Source organism: Vulpes vulpes, chromosome 8 (genome assembly GCF_048418805.1).
Source record: "Vulpes vulpes isolate BD-2025 chromosome 8, VulVul3, whole genome shotgun sequence".
Classification (NCBI taxonomy): Eukaryota; Metazoa; Chordata; class Mammalia; order Carnivora; family Canidae; genus Vulpes; species Vulpes vulpes.
Window position 1 is genome coordinate 36,239,878 of NC_132787.1, and position 20,028 is coordinate 36,259,905.

The window sequence follows — 20,028 nt, forward strand, 5'->3', positions numbered from 1 at the left end:
ATCCTGGGGCAGCCTGGGTGGCTCAGCGGTTTAGTGCCACCTTTGGCCCAGGGAGTGATTCTGGAGACCCGGGATCAAGCCCCATGTGGGGCTTCCTGAATGGGGCTTGTTTCTCCCTCTGCCTGTGTCTCTGCCTCTCTCTCTGTGTGTGTCTCTCATAAATAAATAAATAAATCTTTTTAATAAATAAATAAATAAATAAATAACTGATCCTGGCCCCTAATGAGTTAGTCCAGGGAATACATAAATAAGTAGGAGATAAGTTATTTCTACTGTAACATCCTAAAGGGAGAAAGAAGAGTGAAGAACTAGATCCAATTCTGATGATAGGTGGTGAGAAGTCCTTGCAAAAAGACTGAACTGGGGATGCCTGGGTAGCTCAGCGATTGAACATCTGCCTTTGGCTCAGGACGTGATCCTGGTCTGGGGATGGAGTCCTGCATTGGGCCACAGAAAAGAGCTGCCCACAAGCTACTTGCTCAGGGGAGAGTTCAGGAGTGTAGCATTCTCCTCTGTTTCTCTTTGAATAGGTAAATGAGATTATGCATGCTGTAGCAGCCAAGCCATGGCCCAAGTGGAATCATTATCATTACATCCTTAACCACGTGGGAATCACTACCATCACATTTATGATCAAGATACACCCTGAAGTTCCAGAGCCAAAGGTAAGAAATCATGACGAGATTGGAGTTTGTTGAGTTTGTTTCCACCACTTCCTTCTGAGAACATCACATCTAGATGAAACTGGTTCTTTGCCTTTTTAGAGGTAGCTATTGAATGCACACATGGGTGGGGTTAGGAAGGATCAGAAAATATTGTATTTCTTGCCCTTAATTCCTCTAGTTAATTCACAGGCTAACAGAAAAAAAAAAAAAAGAATAAGAATGGTTTAAATTTTTTATTCATACATTCATTTAGTCTTCACTAATACAAGCACTACTTTAGGTATGTGGGATACAGTGGTGGATAAGATATAGTCAATGTTCCTAAAAAAAAAAAAAAAACAGCTGTTAGAAAAAGATAAGACGTTATAATCCAGTGTCATCAACAGTACAGAATGATGGTTCCCCTCAGTGCTCCCTCCTATATCTTTTAAACAGTACTCCCTACTTATCTATGTCCAAACTCCACTTAACAGAAATAATAAAGTTCTTCTCATTTTTGAGGCATTTGTGCCTAAAATAATTGCAGAATCAAGCACATAAATGGCTTCAGTAAACTTTCCTCAGATTGACCACCATTGTGAAATTAACAAGCAAATCACACGTTCATAACATAGAAACGATACGGTCACATATGAATTTATTCCATCATGTCTATGCACACCCAGAAAAATTAAATTCAGCCAAGGCCAGGTCTTTAGGTGGTGAAGGGTTAAGAAGCAGAAAGCACCACCCTGTTCTCATCCACTTTCTACAACTTATATTCTCACAATCAGCATTATCCTTCAGGATACAGCTTTATCTGTGAAGTGCCGCCATTAGGATAAAAATATATTATCAAGAATAAGTAACATGCGAACCCACTAGCACACATCAAAGCCCTGTAACACATTAGCAATAGTATATATCTGTATGGATTATATCAGATCAGATCATAACATAGAGGAAAGGTACATTTTTGACAGAGATGGTGGGAATGGGGTGAAGGAGGCAGCATCAGTCACTAGAGTGAAAAGTACTAAAAAAAAGTTTTATTTCACAAATGTCCCTAGATCTGATCTTTAAACTGTTAACATAATATCCAAACACTCAAAGGGAGTCCAGCAATACACCATCAATCCCAGGGACATTGCACTAATCTTACATCAAATGCCATGTCCTAGAAGGTTCAGCATTCACAAAATACACACTCATGGCTCTGCCATCACTCAGAGGCCTGCTCCCTCTTTCTAGGGAGCCTTATGACAGATCCAACCTATCAACGTCTGACCCTCTTGCAGACCCACGGCAAAAGAACTTCACAGCTAGAGGCTCGGAGACCAGCTTCGCTGAAGGTACCACACTTCTGTATCAAGCTGTTTGAGAGAATACTGTAAGAAATCAGAAAAGTCAATCACTTAAGGGAACATGAGAATAAAGGACCTGCAAGGCATGAAGGCATAAAAACTGAGCGGTTCTTTCTCTCTCTTCAGGCCCCACTTCTCTCAGCTCCAAACCAGCAGAATAAAAACTGTTCATGAGCCTCTCTTTAAAATGTCATCTTTTTGGGGGGGGGGGGGGGGGGCTCTCATCCATCATTCATTTCCTCCCATGTTCCCTAGTTCATTTTCTTATCTTTTCCTCTCCTCTCCATCTCTTATCCTTGATCTATTTCCCCAGTCATATCATTTCTCTTCCCCTTCTCTCTTTTTTCCTCCCTTGTTTTGAATCCCCTTACCTTGAGTGGTTTAAGGCTGATCCATCTTCCCACCTCCAACCAGAACTGTTCCTGAGACCAATCCAGTAGAAGTCCTTTCTGAGGAAATTTTTAAGCAGGCTCTAACGGAGAGATTGAAGATGATAAAAAAAAAAGGTTAAGAGAATGTAGAAAACCAAAGAAGAGATTCAGTGTCATGATCAAATAATTATTCCTTACACTCCCTCTCATTACCATTATTATGGACTGAATGTTCATTTCTCCCCACAATTCATATGTTGAAGCTCTAACCTCTAACATGATGGTAACTGGGGGGGGGGGGGGGGACCTTTGGAAGGTAACTAGGTTTAGACGAGGTCATGAACCCCTCATTAATGATGGGATTACTGCCCTTGTGAGAAGAGACCCCAGTTCAACCTCCCTCTTCAGGAGGGAATACAACCAGAGGGCAGCTGTCTGCAAGCCACAAAGAAGGTTCTCACCAGCAACTGAACCCATCAACACCTTGATCTTGGACTTCCCAGCTTCCAGAACTGTCAGACATAAATGTCTGTGGTATAAGCCACCTAGTGATACTTCGGTTAGCACTTTAAGCTGATTAAAACCACCTCCTAGGGATCCCTGGGTGGCGCAGCGGTTTGGCGCCTGCCTTTGGCCCAGGGCGCGATCCTGGAGACCCGGGATCGAATCCCACGTCAGGCTCCTGGTGCATGGAGCCTGCTTCTCCCTCTGCCTGTATCTCTGCCTCTCTCTCTCTCTCTCTGTGTGACTATCATAAATAAATAAAAATTAAAAAAAAAAAAACCACCTCCTAGTCCAAATAACTTAATCTCTCTTTTAAACTCTAATTCTAGAGATGCATTGCAGAGTGGAACATTTCCTAGAATTGAACTTTCTATCTATAATTGCATTTTTATAATGTGAAAGATAGATAAATATTACATCTCTGCCTTCCGTTGTAAGTTCCTCCTTGATTAGATGAAGTACTTAGTAAATATTCAAATAACTTTTACAGAAAAAAAGCTAAATACCACTATAGAAGCAGTCATCTTTCTCATTATCATTTAATACATTAGTTATTATTAAGTCTGTAGCAAAATTCTTGTTTTTTTCCCAGTACTACACTCTCATTTTCCACGTTCTCATCAATCTTGAATATGACAAGAAAAATAAAAACAGTTCTTAGGGAAGCAAGCATAAGATAAAGTTAAGCTGTCTGCACCTCTATGTTCCATGCTACCACTAGAAGAGAGATAACAGATTCTTTGCTCTGTAGAGTCTGACATTCAAATGAAGGAGTTTATACTCTAAGGCAATTGCCTTAGTAACTGGAATAAAATAAAGGATAAATCCCAGAAGATTAATTCTGTGGTAGGATTTGGTGTTTACAATAAACATCACCTCAGCTTTGAAAATTGCTTTCATAGCAGAGACGTTTCTTGTGATGCTGAATTTTCAATGTGATGTTAATGTTAACAAGTAATGTGTTTGTTCATGAGTAAGAAGGATAAAATTGTAAGTCTGAAGATCAACATATTGACGGAAAATACTTACATAAACTAAGAAGCTCACTATTTGTATATGTTTCAGAGTACAAATGAATGTTTAGAGGTATCCATATGTGTCTTAACAGATACCAAAACCCTTGGGTTACAAGTGGTAGGTAAGTATGCACATGTACAGTAGCATTTGTGAACATTTAATAACTGATGTCTCTGTGTGTCCAGCAAATACTGTATGTATAATTAATGAGATAATTAATGCCTGGCATCTTCTCAATACTTCTTATTCTTAACCCTGGATGTCACTGTAAATCCCTTATGGAAAGAAAAAAGGAAAATAAGAAAGCATCTAAATTATATCCCCGTTCCTCCTATGTTGTTCCCAGGAATCCCGTATGTTAATTGTTTTGTTTGGTTGCCTGGTTGGTTTGGTTTTCTCTGAGTTAGAGTTTGACATGATAGATCAAGGCCATAATTTGAAAAAGGCCATAATTTGTTTCTGTGATCATATACTTCCTGACCATTTGTCTCAAGCCTCCTCCCTACATTAATGCTTTGAGACAACCAGGCATTTCATTTGGCAGTGGCCATCATGAGAGCATTGTATTCTCAAATTCGGTAAACTTGTTTTGATCTCTCTTCTCACTCTGTAAAATTATTGTTTGGAGGAATGGAAACTCAAAAAATAGCAGTGATATATGTTAATCCACAGTAATTTAGTGGTAAGACTTGGAGTAGAACCCAACGTCTTCCCCTAGTACCCAAGGCCTTGTCTCTACATAGTCCATCCCTCTGCAACCTACTTCTCTTTAAACTATGCTTTCTCAGAGCATCTGGCTGGCTCAGTCTGTAAAGCATGCAACTCTTCATCTCAGGATTATAAATTTGAGTCCCTCATTGGGTGTACAAATTACTTAAAAAATAAAAATTTTTTTAAATAAAATAAAATAAACTGCGCTTCTCTAGCTCTGAAAAAATCATGAGACTCCTAGAATATGTCAAACATGCACATTCAGCTAAGAGACTACATTCTCTTTGATGAAACACACCAAGAAGACAGCTTACGCTTATATTAGAACATTAGATTCCAATATTATTTACTTTCTTGGGGTCCCAGTGTTGCCACAGATCAGGCTGACATATGAATAAGGATATCTACTAAAGCTAAAACATCACATTTGTCTCTCATTATATCCAAGGTTAGATATTCTAAAACCGAGGCTGGGCGAGGAAGACCCAACATGGCAGAGTACTCTTGGGACTCCTCAGGCCATCTGAAAAACCTCCTCTAGAGGTTTTTGAAAAATCAAAGAAAATTACTGCCTTCTTCAAGTTTCAGGAAAAAATGTTTTTAAACTTCCTAATTTTCCTCTAACATTATACATTTTTGTTCATTTAAACATATCAATAATTTCTAATAATGGCTTAATTAGTTGAATACTTTTTTGCTGTTGTTCATAACATCCTATTGTGCTTTTATTTATTTATTTTTCTAATTATTATTTTTTTTAGTTGAATACTTTTTGAAGAACATACTCTTTTTTTAATCCAGCAACCACTAAGATATTAGTTTTTACATTGTTTTTATTGGAAGATGGTTACCAAAGAATAAGAATTCAAGGACTTTTCTCTTAACTATGTCTGGACTAGTTCCCTTTACTTACTTGGAGACTATCATTGGTATGAATAAAGAATTTCTCCTAAAGTAAAGAGAAGCATAAAGCTTCTTTGCATTCCCAGGAAAGACATTAAAAGAGGATGTCTTAGTTCTGGCTGCTATAACAAATTACCATAGACTGGGTGACTTAAACTATGGGCACTTAATTCCCAGAATTCTGAAGGCTGGGACATTCAAGATCAAGTTTCTGACAGATCTGGTATCTGGTGAGAGCTTACTTCCTGATTTGCAGATGACCATCTTCTCATTGTATCCTCACATGGCAGAGAGAAGAGAGACAAGCACTTTCATGTCTCCTCTTATAAGGGTATTAATCCCATCATGAGGGACCCACCCTCATGATCTAATTTCCCAAGGACCACATCTTCATATGCCACCACATTGAGGATCAGGATTTCAATATATGAATTTTGGAAAGCACGAACATGTAGTCCATAACAGAAAGAACAAGTCTTTCGTGCTACTTCCCATTTTAGAATTACTTCTATTTTCTCTTCATTGAATTTCAATCTTAGTTTCCACAGAAGAAACATGGTTGCAGTGGCTTCTAAATGAAACATTTGAAAAATCTGTAAAACTTGCGTATCAATACTTCCTTCCTGTTATAGCTTTGTTCTCTCAAGATAGGGTATCCTGAAAACAATTATGTCTTATATTTGTTTTACATTAAGGTTTACAAAATACCTTTGTATCCATTCCTAACTTCATCTGAAAAGTATGGCATTTAGGAAAACAAAACAAAAACAATATACTGCCATCTATCACTAACTCTTCACCACTATCTGAGGATTAAAAAATTGCTTAATCTGGCTTAGCCTTAATTTTCTTAAGAGGACTTAGTACAGATATTCTCAAGGATTTTTTTCCAGTTATAAAATAAAACCCTAATTAACATGGTGGAGCAGAAGGGGACCCTAGATTTGCCTCGTGCCACAAACACAGCTAGATAAATATCAAATCATTCTAAATACCCAAGAAATTGATCTGAATGCTAAGAGAACAAACTGCAGAACTAGAGGGAGAAAAGAAACCACACCAGGGGATGTAGGAAGCACAGAGACATGATTCTGGGGAGAAAAGAAATAAATGCAGGTGCTTCAAAGGAGATGGAGCCTTGATCTTGGAGAGAGGAGAGAGAGAAAGAGACAGAAAGTGAGAAAGAGAAAGTAGTACACAGGGAATTGCACAAGAGAAACACTTCCCCCAAACCACTGACTGGGAAAACTAAAGCAGCTGACTATCTTAAGTTTTTACAATCAGGGAAGCCCAAAGTTTGAAGCTTCAGAAGTCCATTAGCCACCAGTGGAGCCTGTCGGCCATAACAGTGCTTCTATGGGGAAGGAAAGCAAAGACCTGGGACCAGACAGCATCGTTTGAGGATCCCCTTGGTTGCACCGGAAGAGACAGTTCCTCTTCTTGGAGTGCATTTGGGAGAGGAGGCTCAGCCTCTCAGGGGACAAAAGAGCCGGTGGGCACCAATGTGCTGCCCTGTTCATTAGCACAGGAACAGAGACACCTGCTGAGGGCAGCAAATCTTGATTCTGGCTTTTGCTGAGCTTTACCATAAACTCCAAGCCACTGTGCAATCATGTGACTACTTTTCTGGGACTAAAGGGCACCAACTGCAGTGTGGCAAGACCTTCCCCCAGAGGATCAGCATCATTCTGTGCTGCTGGGGGCTCCTAAAATTTGGAGTTTTGAAACCCAGCCATAAGCCTGGGATAAAACACAGAAGTACCATGCCATGGGGTGGGCAGACGGCTTGGCCACAGACAGGGTGAGGGCAGATATCTGACGGAAACCAGTAATACAAGAGGAGAGACTGTTTGCTCTTCTGTGAGGGCTTCCTGAACAGTGGCAGGCTCTGCCCCCCTGCACCCTATAGGTGCATCTTTACTAGGGTAAGTCAGCCTGACAACCAGCACAGCAGGCTCTTCCCCCAGAAGACCAGCACAGACCCCTCACACACCAAGTCTATTGACCATAGAAGTGCTGCAAAGCTTCAGCTCTAGGAGAAATAAGATCTAGCCTCTTTAAAAGCAGACCAAAACACACCTAGTTAAAACTTTAAAACTTGCCGCACTGTGGACAAGGTCCAAACACTCCCTACTGCAGGCAAGGAGAAACTCAGCAGAGGACTGACCTGAAGGAAGGAGCAGCCAAAACACAACAGCACAGTGCACACACTGAAACATTTCCTAAAGCACCAGGCCCGGGATGCCTGGGTGGCTCAGCGGTTGAGCATCTGCCTTTGGCTCAGGGCATGATCCCGGGATCCTGGATCAAGTCCCACATCAGGCTCCCTGCAAGGAGCCTGCTTCTCCCTCTGCCTATGTCTCTGCCTCTCTCTCTCTGTGTCTTTCATGAATAAATAAATAAATCTTAAAAAAAAAAAAAAAAGCACCAGGCCCCGGACAGTATAGGACCTCTTCTTAATACAGCCATTACTTTCAGGAGCATGAAACATAACAGGCTTTCCTAACACACACAAAAACAGCGACCTACACAAAATGACAAGACAGAGGAATTCACTCTGAAAGAAAGAACAAGAAGTGATAACCAGGGAACTAATCAAAACAAATATAAACATGCCTGAACTAGAATTTAAAACAACAATCATGATGATACTAGCTGGGCTTGAGAAAAGCATAGACGACACCAGAGAATCCCTTTCTGCAGAGATAAAAGAACTAAAAACTTGTCAGGCCAAAATAAAAAAATGCTATAGCTGAGATGCAAAATTGACTATATGCAATGACAAGTATGGACAAAGCAGAGGAATGAATCAGTGATACAGAGACATAATTATGGAAAATAATGAAACGGAAAATAAGAGGGGAAGAAAGTATTGGATCACAAATGTAGACTCACAAAACTCAGCAACTCCATAAAGGATAATAAAATTCATATCATAGGAGTCCCAGAATAAAAAGAGAGGGAAGGGGGGCAGAAAGTTTATCTAAACAAATTATAGTTGAAAACTTCCCTAATCTGGGGAAGGAGACAGTCATTCAAGTCCAGGAAGCACAGGAAACTGAAACTCTCACCAAATTCAACAAAAGCTGACCAACACCAAGATATGTCATAGTACAATTTGCAGTATATAGAGATAAGGAAAGAATCCTGAAAGTAGTAAGGGTAAAGAAATCCCTAACCTATAAGGGAAGATAAATCAGGTAGCAGTAGCTCTCTCCACAAAAACCTGGCAGGCCACAAGAGAGTGGTATGATGTATTCAACATGCTGAATGGGAAAAATATGCAGCCAAGAATACTTTACCTGAGGAAGCTGTCATTAGAAGAAGAGATAAAGATCTTCCCAGACAAAAAGTCAAAGAGTTCATGACTACTAAACCAGCCCTGCAAGAAATATTAAAGGGGGCCCTTTAAGTGGGAAAGAAAGACCAAAAGCAACAAAGACTAGAAAGGAACAGAGAAAATCTCCAGAAATAGCAACTTTACAGGTAATAATATGGCAATAAATTCTTATCTATCAATAATTACTCTGAATGGAGGTAGACTAAATGCTCCAATCAAAAGATATAGGGTATCAGAATGGATTAAAAAATCAAGACCTATCTATATATTGCTTACAAGAGACTCATTTTAAACAAGTGTAATGACACCTCCAGATTGAAAGTGAGGGTATAGAGAACCATATATCATGCCAATGGACATCAAAAGAAAGCCAAAGTAGCCATACTTATATCAGACAAACTAGATTTTAAACCAAAGTCTGTAACAAGAGATAAAAAAGAGCATTATATCATAAGTAAGAGGTTTATCCAACAAGAAGATCTAACAATTGTAAATATTTATGCCCCAACTTGGGAGCACCCAAATATATAAATCAATTAATAACAAACATAAAGAAACTCATTGAGGGACGCCTGGATGGTTCAATGGTTTGGCACCTGCCTTTGGTGCAAAAACAGTACCATAGATCAAAAGTACTAAGAGCTGGTTCTTTGAAAGAATTAATCAAATTGATAAACCCCTATTCAGACTTATCGAAAAGAAGAGAGAAAGAACCCAAATAAATAAAATCACAAGTCAAAAAGGAGAGATCACAATCAACACCACAGAAATACAAACAATTATAAAAGCATATCAAAAAAAATTATATGTCAACAAACTGAGCAATCTGGAAGAAATGGATAAATTCCTAGAAACATAAAACTACCAAAACTGAAACAGGAAGAACTAGCAAATTTGAATAAACCCAAAACCAACAAAGAAATTGAATCAGTAATCAAAAATCTCCTGACAAACAAAAGTCAGGGCCAGGTGGCTTCCCAGGGGTATTTTACCAGACATCTAAAGAAGAGTTAACACCTATTCTTCTCAAACTGCCCCAAAAAATAGAAATGGAAGGAAAACTTCCACATTCATTCTATGAGGCCAGCATTAGCTTGATTCTGAAACTAAAAAGGAGAGTTATAGGCCAATATCCCTGATGAATATTGATGCAAAAATTCTCAACAAGATACTACCAAGTGGAATCCAATAGTACATTAAAATATTATTCACCACAATCAAGTAGGACTTATTCCTGGGCTTTAGGGGTGGTTCAATACTCGCAAATCAATCAACATGACATGCCACATTAATAAAAGAAAGGATAAGAACCATATGATCCTCTCAATGGATGCAGAAAAAGCATTTGACAAAATACAACATCTATTGTTGATTAAAAAAAAAAACCCTCAACAAAGTAGGGATAGATGGAACATACCTCAACATCATAAAGACCATATATGAAAGACCTGCAGCTAATATCATCCTGAATGAGGAAAAACTGAGAGCTTTTCTTCTGTAGTCAGGAATAAGACAGGGATGTCCACTCCCACTATCATTATTTAACATAGTACTAGAAGTCCTAGCCTCAGCAATCAGACAAAAAAAGAAATAAAAGGCATCCAAATTGGCAAAGAAGAGTCAAACTCTCACTACCCACAGATGACATGATACTTTGTAGAAACCTCAAAAGATTCCACCAAAAAATTACTAGAACTGATACACAAATTCAGCAAAGATATAAAATCAATGTGTAGAAATCTGTTGCATTTCTATACACCAATAATGAAGCAGCAGAAAGAGAAATCAAGACAGTCTCTTCAACAAACGGTGTTGGGAAAACTGGACAGCAATATGCAGAAGAATGAAATTGGACCACATTCCTACTTCATACACAAAAATAAATTCAAAATGGATGGAAGACCTAAATGTGAGACAGGAAACCATCAAAATCCTAGAAAAGAATACAGGCAGCCACCTCTTTGATCTCAGCCACACAACTTCTTACTAGAGACATCTCCAGAAGCAAGGGAAACAAAGGCAAAAATGAACTATTGGGACTTCATCAGGATAAAAAGCTTCTGCATAGTTAAAGAAACAATCAATAAAACTGAATGATGACCTATGCAATGGGAGAAGATTTGAAAATGATGTATCTTTTTTATTTTAGTCTGTCTTCTTTCTTTCTTTCTTTCTTTCTTTCTTTCTTTCTTTCTTTCTTTCTTTCTTCTTTCTTTAACAGAGAAAAAGCACAACGAGAGGGGAGCAACAGGCAGTAGGAGAGGGAAAGGAAGCAGGCTCCCCACTGAGCAGGCCCCATGTAGGGCTCCATCCCAGAACCTGGGATCATGATCTGAGCTAAAGGTATTTGCCTAACTGATTGAGCCACCCAGGCACCCCACAAATGACATATCTGATAAAGGGTTAGTATCCAAAATCTATAAAGAACTTATCAAATTTAACACCCAAAAAACAAATAATCCAGTTAAGAAAATGCCAGAAGACTTGAATAGACATTTTTCCAAAGAAAACATCCAGATGTCTAACAGACACATGAACAGATGTTCAATATCACTCATCATCAGGGATATACAAATCAAAACCATGATGAGATACCACTGCACACCAGTCAGAATGGCTAAAATTAACAACATGGTAAACAACAAATGATGATGAGAATGTGGAAAACAGGGAACCCTCTTGCACTGTTGGTGGGAATGCAAACCCACCAACAACTACTGTAGCCACTTTGAAAGCAATATGGATTGTCTCCAAAAAGTTAAAAATAGTACTACCCTATGACCCAGCAATTGCACTACTAGGTATTTACCCAAGGTTACAAAAATACTGATTCAAAGGTGCACATGCACACTGATGTTTATACCAGCATTATCAACAATAGCCAAATTATGGAAAGAACCGGGATCCCTGGGTGGCGCAGCGGTTTAGCGCCTGCCTTTGGTCCAGGGCGCGATCCTGGAGACCCGGGATCGAATCCCACGTCGGGCTCCCAGTGCATGGAGCCTGCTTCTCCCTCTGCCTGTGTCTCGGCCTCTCTGTGTGTGTGTGTGTGACTATCATAAATTAAAAAATAAAAAAATAATTTAAAAATATTTTTTAAAAATTAAAAAAAAAATTATGGAAAGAACCCAAATGTCCATCAGCTGATGAATGGATAAAGAAGAGGTGGGGTGTGTGTGTGCATATATATATATATATATATATATATACATATATATATAAATGATTCTCATATGTTTATATGAATATACATATTCACATATATATAATAGGAATATTACTCAGCCATCAAAAAGAATGAAATCTTGCCATTTGCAATAACATGGATGGAACTAGAGGGTATCATGCTAAGCAAAATAAGTCAGTCAGAGAAAGACAAATACCATATGATTTCACTCATATATGGAATTTAAGAAACAAAACAGATGGACATAGGGGAAGCAAAGAGAGAGAGAGAGAAACAAAGCATAAAAGTCTCAACAATAGAAAACAGAGGGTTGTTGGAGATAGATGAGTGAGGAATAGGCTAGTAGGTGATGGGTATTAAGGAGGGCACTTGTGATGACACTGGGTGTTATGTGTAAGTGATGAATCACTAAATTCTATACCTGAAACCAATTTTACCATATGTGTTAACTAATTAGAACTTAAATACAAACTTGAAGCTTTAAAAAAAAAAAACTCTGAAAGATACACAAGTTCTATCATCCTCTTTACAGAGGAGTAAAAAAGTTCACCTTGGTCAAAAGGCTTACCCAAGGCTCTGCATTGAATAAGCATCTAAATTTTCTCTCCCAGTGCTAAGCTTTCATATATGAGGCTCTCCCCTTCTAGTGATAAATAAGATCATATTGTGCCCCTGATTAATACTTTCTGATGGTTTCCTCTTTCACACAGAACAAAATATAAAGTTTCCACTATGTATATTATAAGATTTTACATGATCTAGACCTTGCCAACCATTTTATTCACTTACTAGCTTCCAGTCATATGACCCTTTTTTCAGTTCTTTTAACATGCCAAGGTCATTTTTACTTTATGATCTTTACATAGCTTTTTCCTCTGCCTGAAATACCCTTTCCCTAGATTTTCCTATGGGTGTCATTCAGGCCTAGGTTCCAGCTCCCATGTTACCTCCTTAGATGGCCAACATCCTTGGCCAATCTAAAGTAGTACCTACATTTACTGTTTCACTTTCTTCAAAGCATATATCACCATGTTAATTACTTCGTGGATGTCTGTCTTTCCTCTGACTAAAATGTAAGCACCCTAACAGCAAGAATTCTTGATTATTACTGTAACCCCGCCACCTAGGAAAATATATGAAATTATTTACTTTAGAGTTTGTAATGTTCTGTCATATTTTAGAGAAAAATGCAAAACCTAAAGTCAAAATGGAGACAGAACTCAGATAAAATCAGATACAGCATGACTCGGTGCCATACTATAGGTCAATATTTATGCATTATACACACATAGACATGGTTCTACAAGTAATATTTTTAAATTGTAATTTAGATATTATTAAGGCATAGAACATACTCCTTAAAATTCTAAACTAAGATGGTTTGTGGGATATATCTAAGTTATTTCAACTCCTATGGAAATAAATTAATAATATCTCAAAGTTACTTGGGCTCATCTATTCTTAGGAATTATATCCTAAAAAATAACCTCAAGAAAAATAAGTCATAAAAATATGCATATAACTGCACAGAAATTAGAAATAAGTAAAACTTCATCTTGAAATATAAAAAATAGATAAGCAATAATAGAATAATACAGAACTTTAAAAATAAAACCTAAAATAATGTAATGTTTGGAAAAAACAGGAATGAAATAATGTTAGGTAATAAAAGCAGAATATATAAACACAGTGTGTCCAAAAAACTAGAAACATAGGATAAATGTATTTTTTTAAAGATTGTATTTAATTCTTTGAGAGAAAGAAGGAGACCATGAGCACAAGCAGGGGGAGAGGCAGAGGGAGAGAGAAAGGAAGAAGCAGATGCTCTGTGCAGCAGGGAGCAGGATGTGGGGCTCAATCCCTGGACCCTGTGATCATCACCTGAGTTGAAGGCAGACACTTAACCCTGATGCCCTTGTATTTTTTAATAAATATATCTGTTTTAAATAAATATATCTGGGGACATCTGGGTGGCTCAGCGGTTGAGCATCTGCCTTCAGCCCAGGGCGTGATCCTGGATTCCCGGGATCAAGTCCCACATCAGGCTCCCTGCATGGAGCCTGCTTCTCTCTCTGCCTATATCTCTGTCTCTCTCTCTCTGTGTCTTTCATGAATAAATAAAATGTTTAAAAATAATAATAATAAATAAATAAATGTATCTGTTATATTTTTTAATAACATCATCAATATTTTTTTCTTCAACCTCCGGATACCTTTTCAGGTGAAGTGTTTAAAGCAATGGATGTACTTACTAACTTGAAAAAAAAAAGTAATACAGAGCAATAGTAATAATAATAATACAGAGTAATAATAGTAATAATAATACAGAGTAATAATAGTTACTCTGTATTATTACATAGTAATAATAATAATACAGAGCACCCATAACATCGAAAATCAACTAGATCTTTAAATTTAGAGGAATTTTGCCTGAAAATATATCTTTAGGTTGAATAAAAACATATTGAGCATATTACTTGAAAATGTAACAAACATTCTATGTAAAAATAGGTTTATCCTATGTTTTCAGACTTTCAGATACTTTATAGCATGCAAACTGTAATTACTATCATATAAAAACATGCAGCTACATTAAGAGATTTCAAAGGAAAATTTGACAGGCTACAAATTTCTAGAGTTTAACATTGATATGAATGTCCCTTATAATTTTGTGTATGTGCACAATACTAAAAGTCAATTAAGACTTACTGTGTAAACCAGAACACTCTCTTTAAAAGACAATGAGAGGGACGCCTGGGTGGCTTAGCAGTTGAGTGTCTGCCTTCGGCTTAGGGCATGATTCTGGAGTTCTGGATCGAGTCTCACATCAGGCTCCCTGAATGGAGCCTGCTTCTCCCTCTGCCTGTGTCTCTGTCTCTCTCTGTGTCTCTCATGAATAAATAAAATCTTAAAAAAAAAAAAAAGAAAACAGTGAGACTGTCCATTGATAAATGAATAAACAAAATTGGTATATCCACATAATTGAATATTATTTAGCCATAAAAAGGAATGAAATTCTGATACATGCTACAGCATGAATTGACCTTAAAAACATGCTAAGTGAGGGACCCCTGGGTGGCTCAGCAGTTGAGCATCTGCCTTTGGTTCAAGACGTGATCCCAGAGTCCCAGGATCAAGTCCCACATCAGGCTCCCCTCAAAGAGCCTGCTTCCCCCTCTGCCTATGTATCTGCCTCTCTGTGTCTCTCATGAATAAATAAATGAAATCTTAAAAAAAAAAAAAAACATGTTATGCGAAATAAGCCAGGTACAAAAGGACATAATAGGCAAATTCAGAGACACCAAAAGTAGAACAGTAGTTACCAAGAGTTGGAGGGAAGAGGAAATGAGGAGTTAGTGTTTAGTGGGTACAGAGTTTTGGTTTGGGGTGATGTAAAAGTTCTAGAGGTGAACAGTGGTGACAGTTGAACAACAGCATGAATGTACTTAACACCACTTAATTGTACACTTGAAAATGGTTGAAATGGTGAAGTTTGTTATGCATATGTTCTACCACAATTTTGCAAAATGTTAAAAAAAAAAAGTGAGAGATATCTTAACCTATTTACACACCTGCACTCTTGGTGTGAAGGTCACAGACACTGCTTTGATCTACTTATGAAGAAAGGGTGACAAAAAAACACAGACATTATCAGACAATAAGTACCTCCAGAGTGAAACAATTCTGCTACCATCCCCCTCTGTTTCCAGGCATTTCTTTGAAACTTCTAACATATTTCAGATTTCCTCATAAGGAAAATACCCAATTCAACAAGTCATAACTTATTTTATGACATATACTTCATGAATTTCATGTCTTGGGAGACAGAAGAATAAAGCAAGTTATTTTGGCTCTAGGCTTTACTTTGAGCAACAAGGAGAATTAAAGTGGAAAAGAAGAAAAACTAAAATTAAGTGATTCATACTACGTTAAAGGAACTCCCACACAGATTTCCTCATTTAATATCATAAGAACACTGGAAAGAATTTTCTCTACTTTACACGTGAGAAACTTGAGAATCAAAGAGGTTAAGAAAATTTCTCGAGTTCACATAGCTAGTGCACAAGGTAGTAAAATGAACTCGTGACTATCTGAAAGAAATCAAAAAAAGTCCTTTCTGTTACTTCAAAATATGGGGGAAAGTAACCATGTTACTGCAATGTCTGTATTGCAGTAACCAAAGAAGGAAGCCCTGAGTATATTTAGATATAAATCCTAAAAACAAGAAAAGCCAATATCAAAAGTTCAGGAGGAAGACTAGGACAGTCCCAAAGTCATAAACTCTGATAGAGAGTTAAGTATGGTTTAAGGCTGAATGAGAGGTTGTTAAAACAAGAGTCAGATTATATAATTTCACATCATGATAATGAAGAAAGATGTTACAGGGTGAGGAGCATCGTGATAGATTTAAAGAAACCAAAGTATTTTCCAGAGAACTCTCTGGTCAACATACATTTTAAAATAACAAACCAACAACTATAACAAACAAATGCTAAGAGAAGAGAGGGAGCAGAAGTGCACTGGTTTCTGGGACAGTGGAGTGGGCCTAAAAAATAAACTAAACAAAAAACAAATGCTAATATACTAAATGAAGTGAGCCTAATAGAAAAATCTGACAACAAAAATCAAGAACTTAAATATATCTAAAGATCTAAAGATAAATTCAAAGGACAAGAGAAACAATAGAGTAGATGTCATAAAAAAACTAAAAAAGTAATGGAGTGATTCAATTTTAATTTTGTTATTAATTATTTTTAAAGATTTTATTTATTTGAGAGAAAGTAAGAGAGAGAGCACATGTGGTGGGAGGGAGAGGGAGAAAGAAGCAAACTCCCCTCTGAGCAGAGAGCCGATACAAGGCTGGATCCCAGAACAGTGGGATCATGAACTAAGCCAAAAGCAGACACTTAACCAACTGAGCCACCAGGCACCCTATCAATTTTCTTATTATTCTCTCAAAAATAAAATAAATATTTAAGTCCAGGAAAGAAAAAAGAGATAATAAGTGAGCATCTCACTACTTTTTAAATATATTTAAACCCCAAGAATCCTATAATGTACATTCCAGATTTCAACTTCAAATAATTTTTTAAACATGAACAGAAAAGGCATCAAAAACAAAAACAAAACAAAAAGAATAGAAAATCCACAGAAGGCAATTAATAGTAAGTGTTGTCTTGTTTTTCAGCATGCACAAGATGTATCAGGAAGCCAACAAGTACAGTATTTCTATACGTGGCTGATATAGTTTAAAATCTGGCTCTGAATTTAAAAAAAAAAAAAAAGTCTAGCTCTGCCAGATTTGTAGACTTACATTTGTTCACTAACTCTTGTTCATTAACCACTCATTCATCAGTAAATGGAGATGTTGAATCCTGTTTCATAGGATATGCTGTGAAAATTGAGAATAATATACATAAAATACCTGGCACATGGTCGGTGCTCCATATATATTAGTTTCCTATTTATTATTATTATTATTTATTATTATTATTATATTTTGATGTAACTGAACTAAGAAGTGGGCTACATTTATGTATCCTACTGACAGATAACTATTTAACAGCATGAGAGAGATACTTTCCCATACCTTTATAGCCTCTGGCATATAACAAACTAATTCTCTAGCAGTATTCTCTACCAGTGGAATGCCAATTTGAAAACTTTCTATTTTATAGTGAAAGGGAATAAAGGGGAAAGGAGGGAAAATGAGTGGGAAATATCAGAGAGGGTGATGGAACATAAGAGACTCCTAACTCTGGGAAACGAACAAGGGGTGGTGGAAAGGGAGGTGGGCAGTAGCTGTTTAGTCCTAAGTATGATACTAAGAATATCAAGCATACCTTAAAATAGTATGTAAATCTTGCCTTGAGAACCAAAGAATAACAATGCTAGTAACAAGAGGCTCAGGAGATCAGATATAAGTCAAGCTGGTTCTAATAGAATCTGACAAAAGCTGGAGGCAAGAAAAAGAATTAGACCAGAGAATCCAGAAAGACTCCACAGGAATGTCAGAAGGGTTCATAAGACCCCGTGATGAGAAAATAAACTGGTTTTGGCAATATAGCCAATCTAACTCTGTTCAGCTTATTCAACAGCAGAGGCAGGATTCAGGGAAAGTAAAGAAAGATAGAAAGACATTCCTCTAATACCCCTCCATTCCTTTGGGGGAGCACAGAGAAACAGAAATACCGCCAAGCCCCACATATTCTGTGCCTTAGCTCTTTTCCTCCTTAGCTTTCATTGTCACCTGGCCTCATTTATAATAGACACTATACCACACTTCTCTGTGGTACAGTCTTACATTATGACTCACAACTCTATTTATCAGTATTTGTCCTGCAATGTTTCAAGCTCTTTGCTCACTTCTGCTATTGACTTTAGTCAGCTCAAGTCTTCAGAGGCAACTGCAGCAGAGTAAGAATAGGAGTTGCTGCAAAAGACCCAGAAAGTGAGGCTATTATGATCAGATTCCATGAAACCAAGATTTCATATATCTAATGAATAAACCCCAATGCATTCTACCGCCTAGTTTGGGGAAGGCATAAAAGAAAAGGAAGTCACAGGGACAGGCTGATTTGGAATTAGATTCTATGGAGAATTTCAAAGGAATTTCTCATTTGATAGAAAATAAGAAATCTAGATGCTGTAATCTTTTCTTAAAATAGGAAGTTGTAAAACTTAGGGACTTTATATTCTCAACAGCTTCAGAGTAGTTATCTCTCTGAATTTCTCCAAAGAATGTTAATATAGTTGAATTCCTTTTTTTTTTAAACTGAAGAACAGTTTACACACAATGTCACATTAGTTTCAGATGTACAACATAGTGATTGGACAAATCTGGGCATGCTGTGCTACAAAAGTAGGTAGCATCTGTCACTATACAATGTTATAATAGTTTAATTCTTAACAAACTGGGATCCCTGGGTGGCGCAGTGGTTTAGCGCCTGCCTTTGACCCAGGGCGCGATCCTGGAGACCTGGGATCGAATCCCACGTCGGGCTCCCGGTGCATGGAGCCTGCTTCTCCCTCTGCCTGTGTCTCTGCCTCTCTTTCTCTCTCTCTCTCTCTCTCTCTCTCTCTCTCATAAATAAATAAAAAAAATATTTAAAAAAATTCTTAACAAACTGTTCTCTATGACTTGATTCTACCAAAAAAGAGTACATAAAACAGTATCAACACACAAAAATCAGCATGCAATTAGCACTAAAAACCTAATTAGAATTTATTTTCTTTGTATATGTTATTTACATTGACAAGTTAGAATTTGATTGATTTTTGTATTCAGGATGTCAATTCCTTATATTACCTTGAGATGCTCTAGGATTGATAAAGAGCTCTCCTCCAGGAGACTGCTGGGTGGACAGAAAGGATCTGTGAAGCTTACAGGAAGTGGAGCCCACCAACTTAGCCCTGCAAGGGGGTTAAGATCTCTCTCTCTCTCACACATACACACACACACACACACACACACACACACACACACACACACACACATACACACAGACGATCATACATGCACACTTTCTTTTCTTCTTTCCCAACTTTCTGGAATTTCTTCCTTCTCATGCCTCTCTCTCATCCCCCATCCCAATTGCTTCCTAGTCTAGAACTTGCTGGATTCCAAAGAATGAAGGGAAATTATTGAAAGACATTTAAGCCCTTACCACAGTCTCTTTGTCCCCAAGATATCTCTCTTCCCCTCCTTCCCAAATTCCACCAGCTGTTGCGCAAGAATCTGCTGTCTCCTTGTTGTTGGACTCCTATGTTTCTAGATCTAATGCTTTCTTTTAATTAGACCTGTATTTCAGGCCTAATTCCTATGTGTAATACTCACCACCCTTCCATTTCCAGCACACACATGTACACACATTCCAGAGTATGCAACCATCTAGGTTTCTACACATGAAGATTGCTGGGTCAGGCAGAGAAAGGGTAAGGACTAGGAAGAAGGAAGGAAGCAGGGGTAGAGGAGGAGAAAGGAAAG

At 37.7% G+C, this 20,028-nt stretch overlaps 1 protein-coding gene across 4 annotated transcripts in view; it reads right to left on the reverse strand.

The window, feature by feature from the left end:
* Window positions 1–883: 883 nt before the first annotated feature.
* KLRG1 (killer cell lectin like receptor G1) overlaps window positions 884–20,028 on the reverse strand; it is a 41,306-nt gene continuing 22,161 nt past the window's right edge. For all 4 annotated transcript variants that reach the window (XM_072766063.1, XM_025995238.2, XM_025995237.2 and 1 more), the window contains 2 exons: window positions 2,380–2,480; window positions 884–2,032 (listed from right to left, as the gene is read on the reverse strand). In XM_072766063.1, coding sequence (XP_072622164.1) covers window positions 1,921–2,032; window positions 2,380–2,480 — 213 coding nt within the window. In that variant the 3' untranslated portion in view covers window positions 884–1,920. The remainder of the gene's footprint in view (window positions 2,033–2,379; window positions 2,481–20,028) is intronic.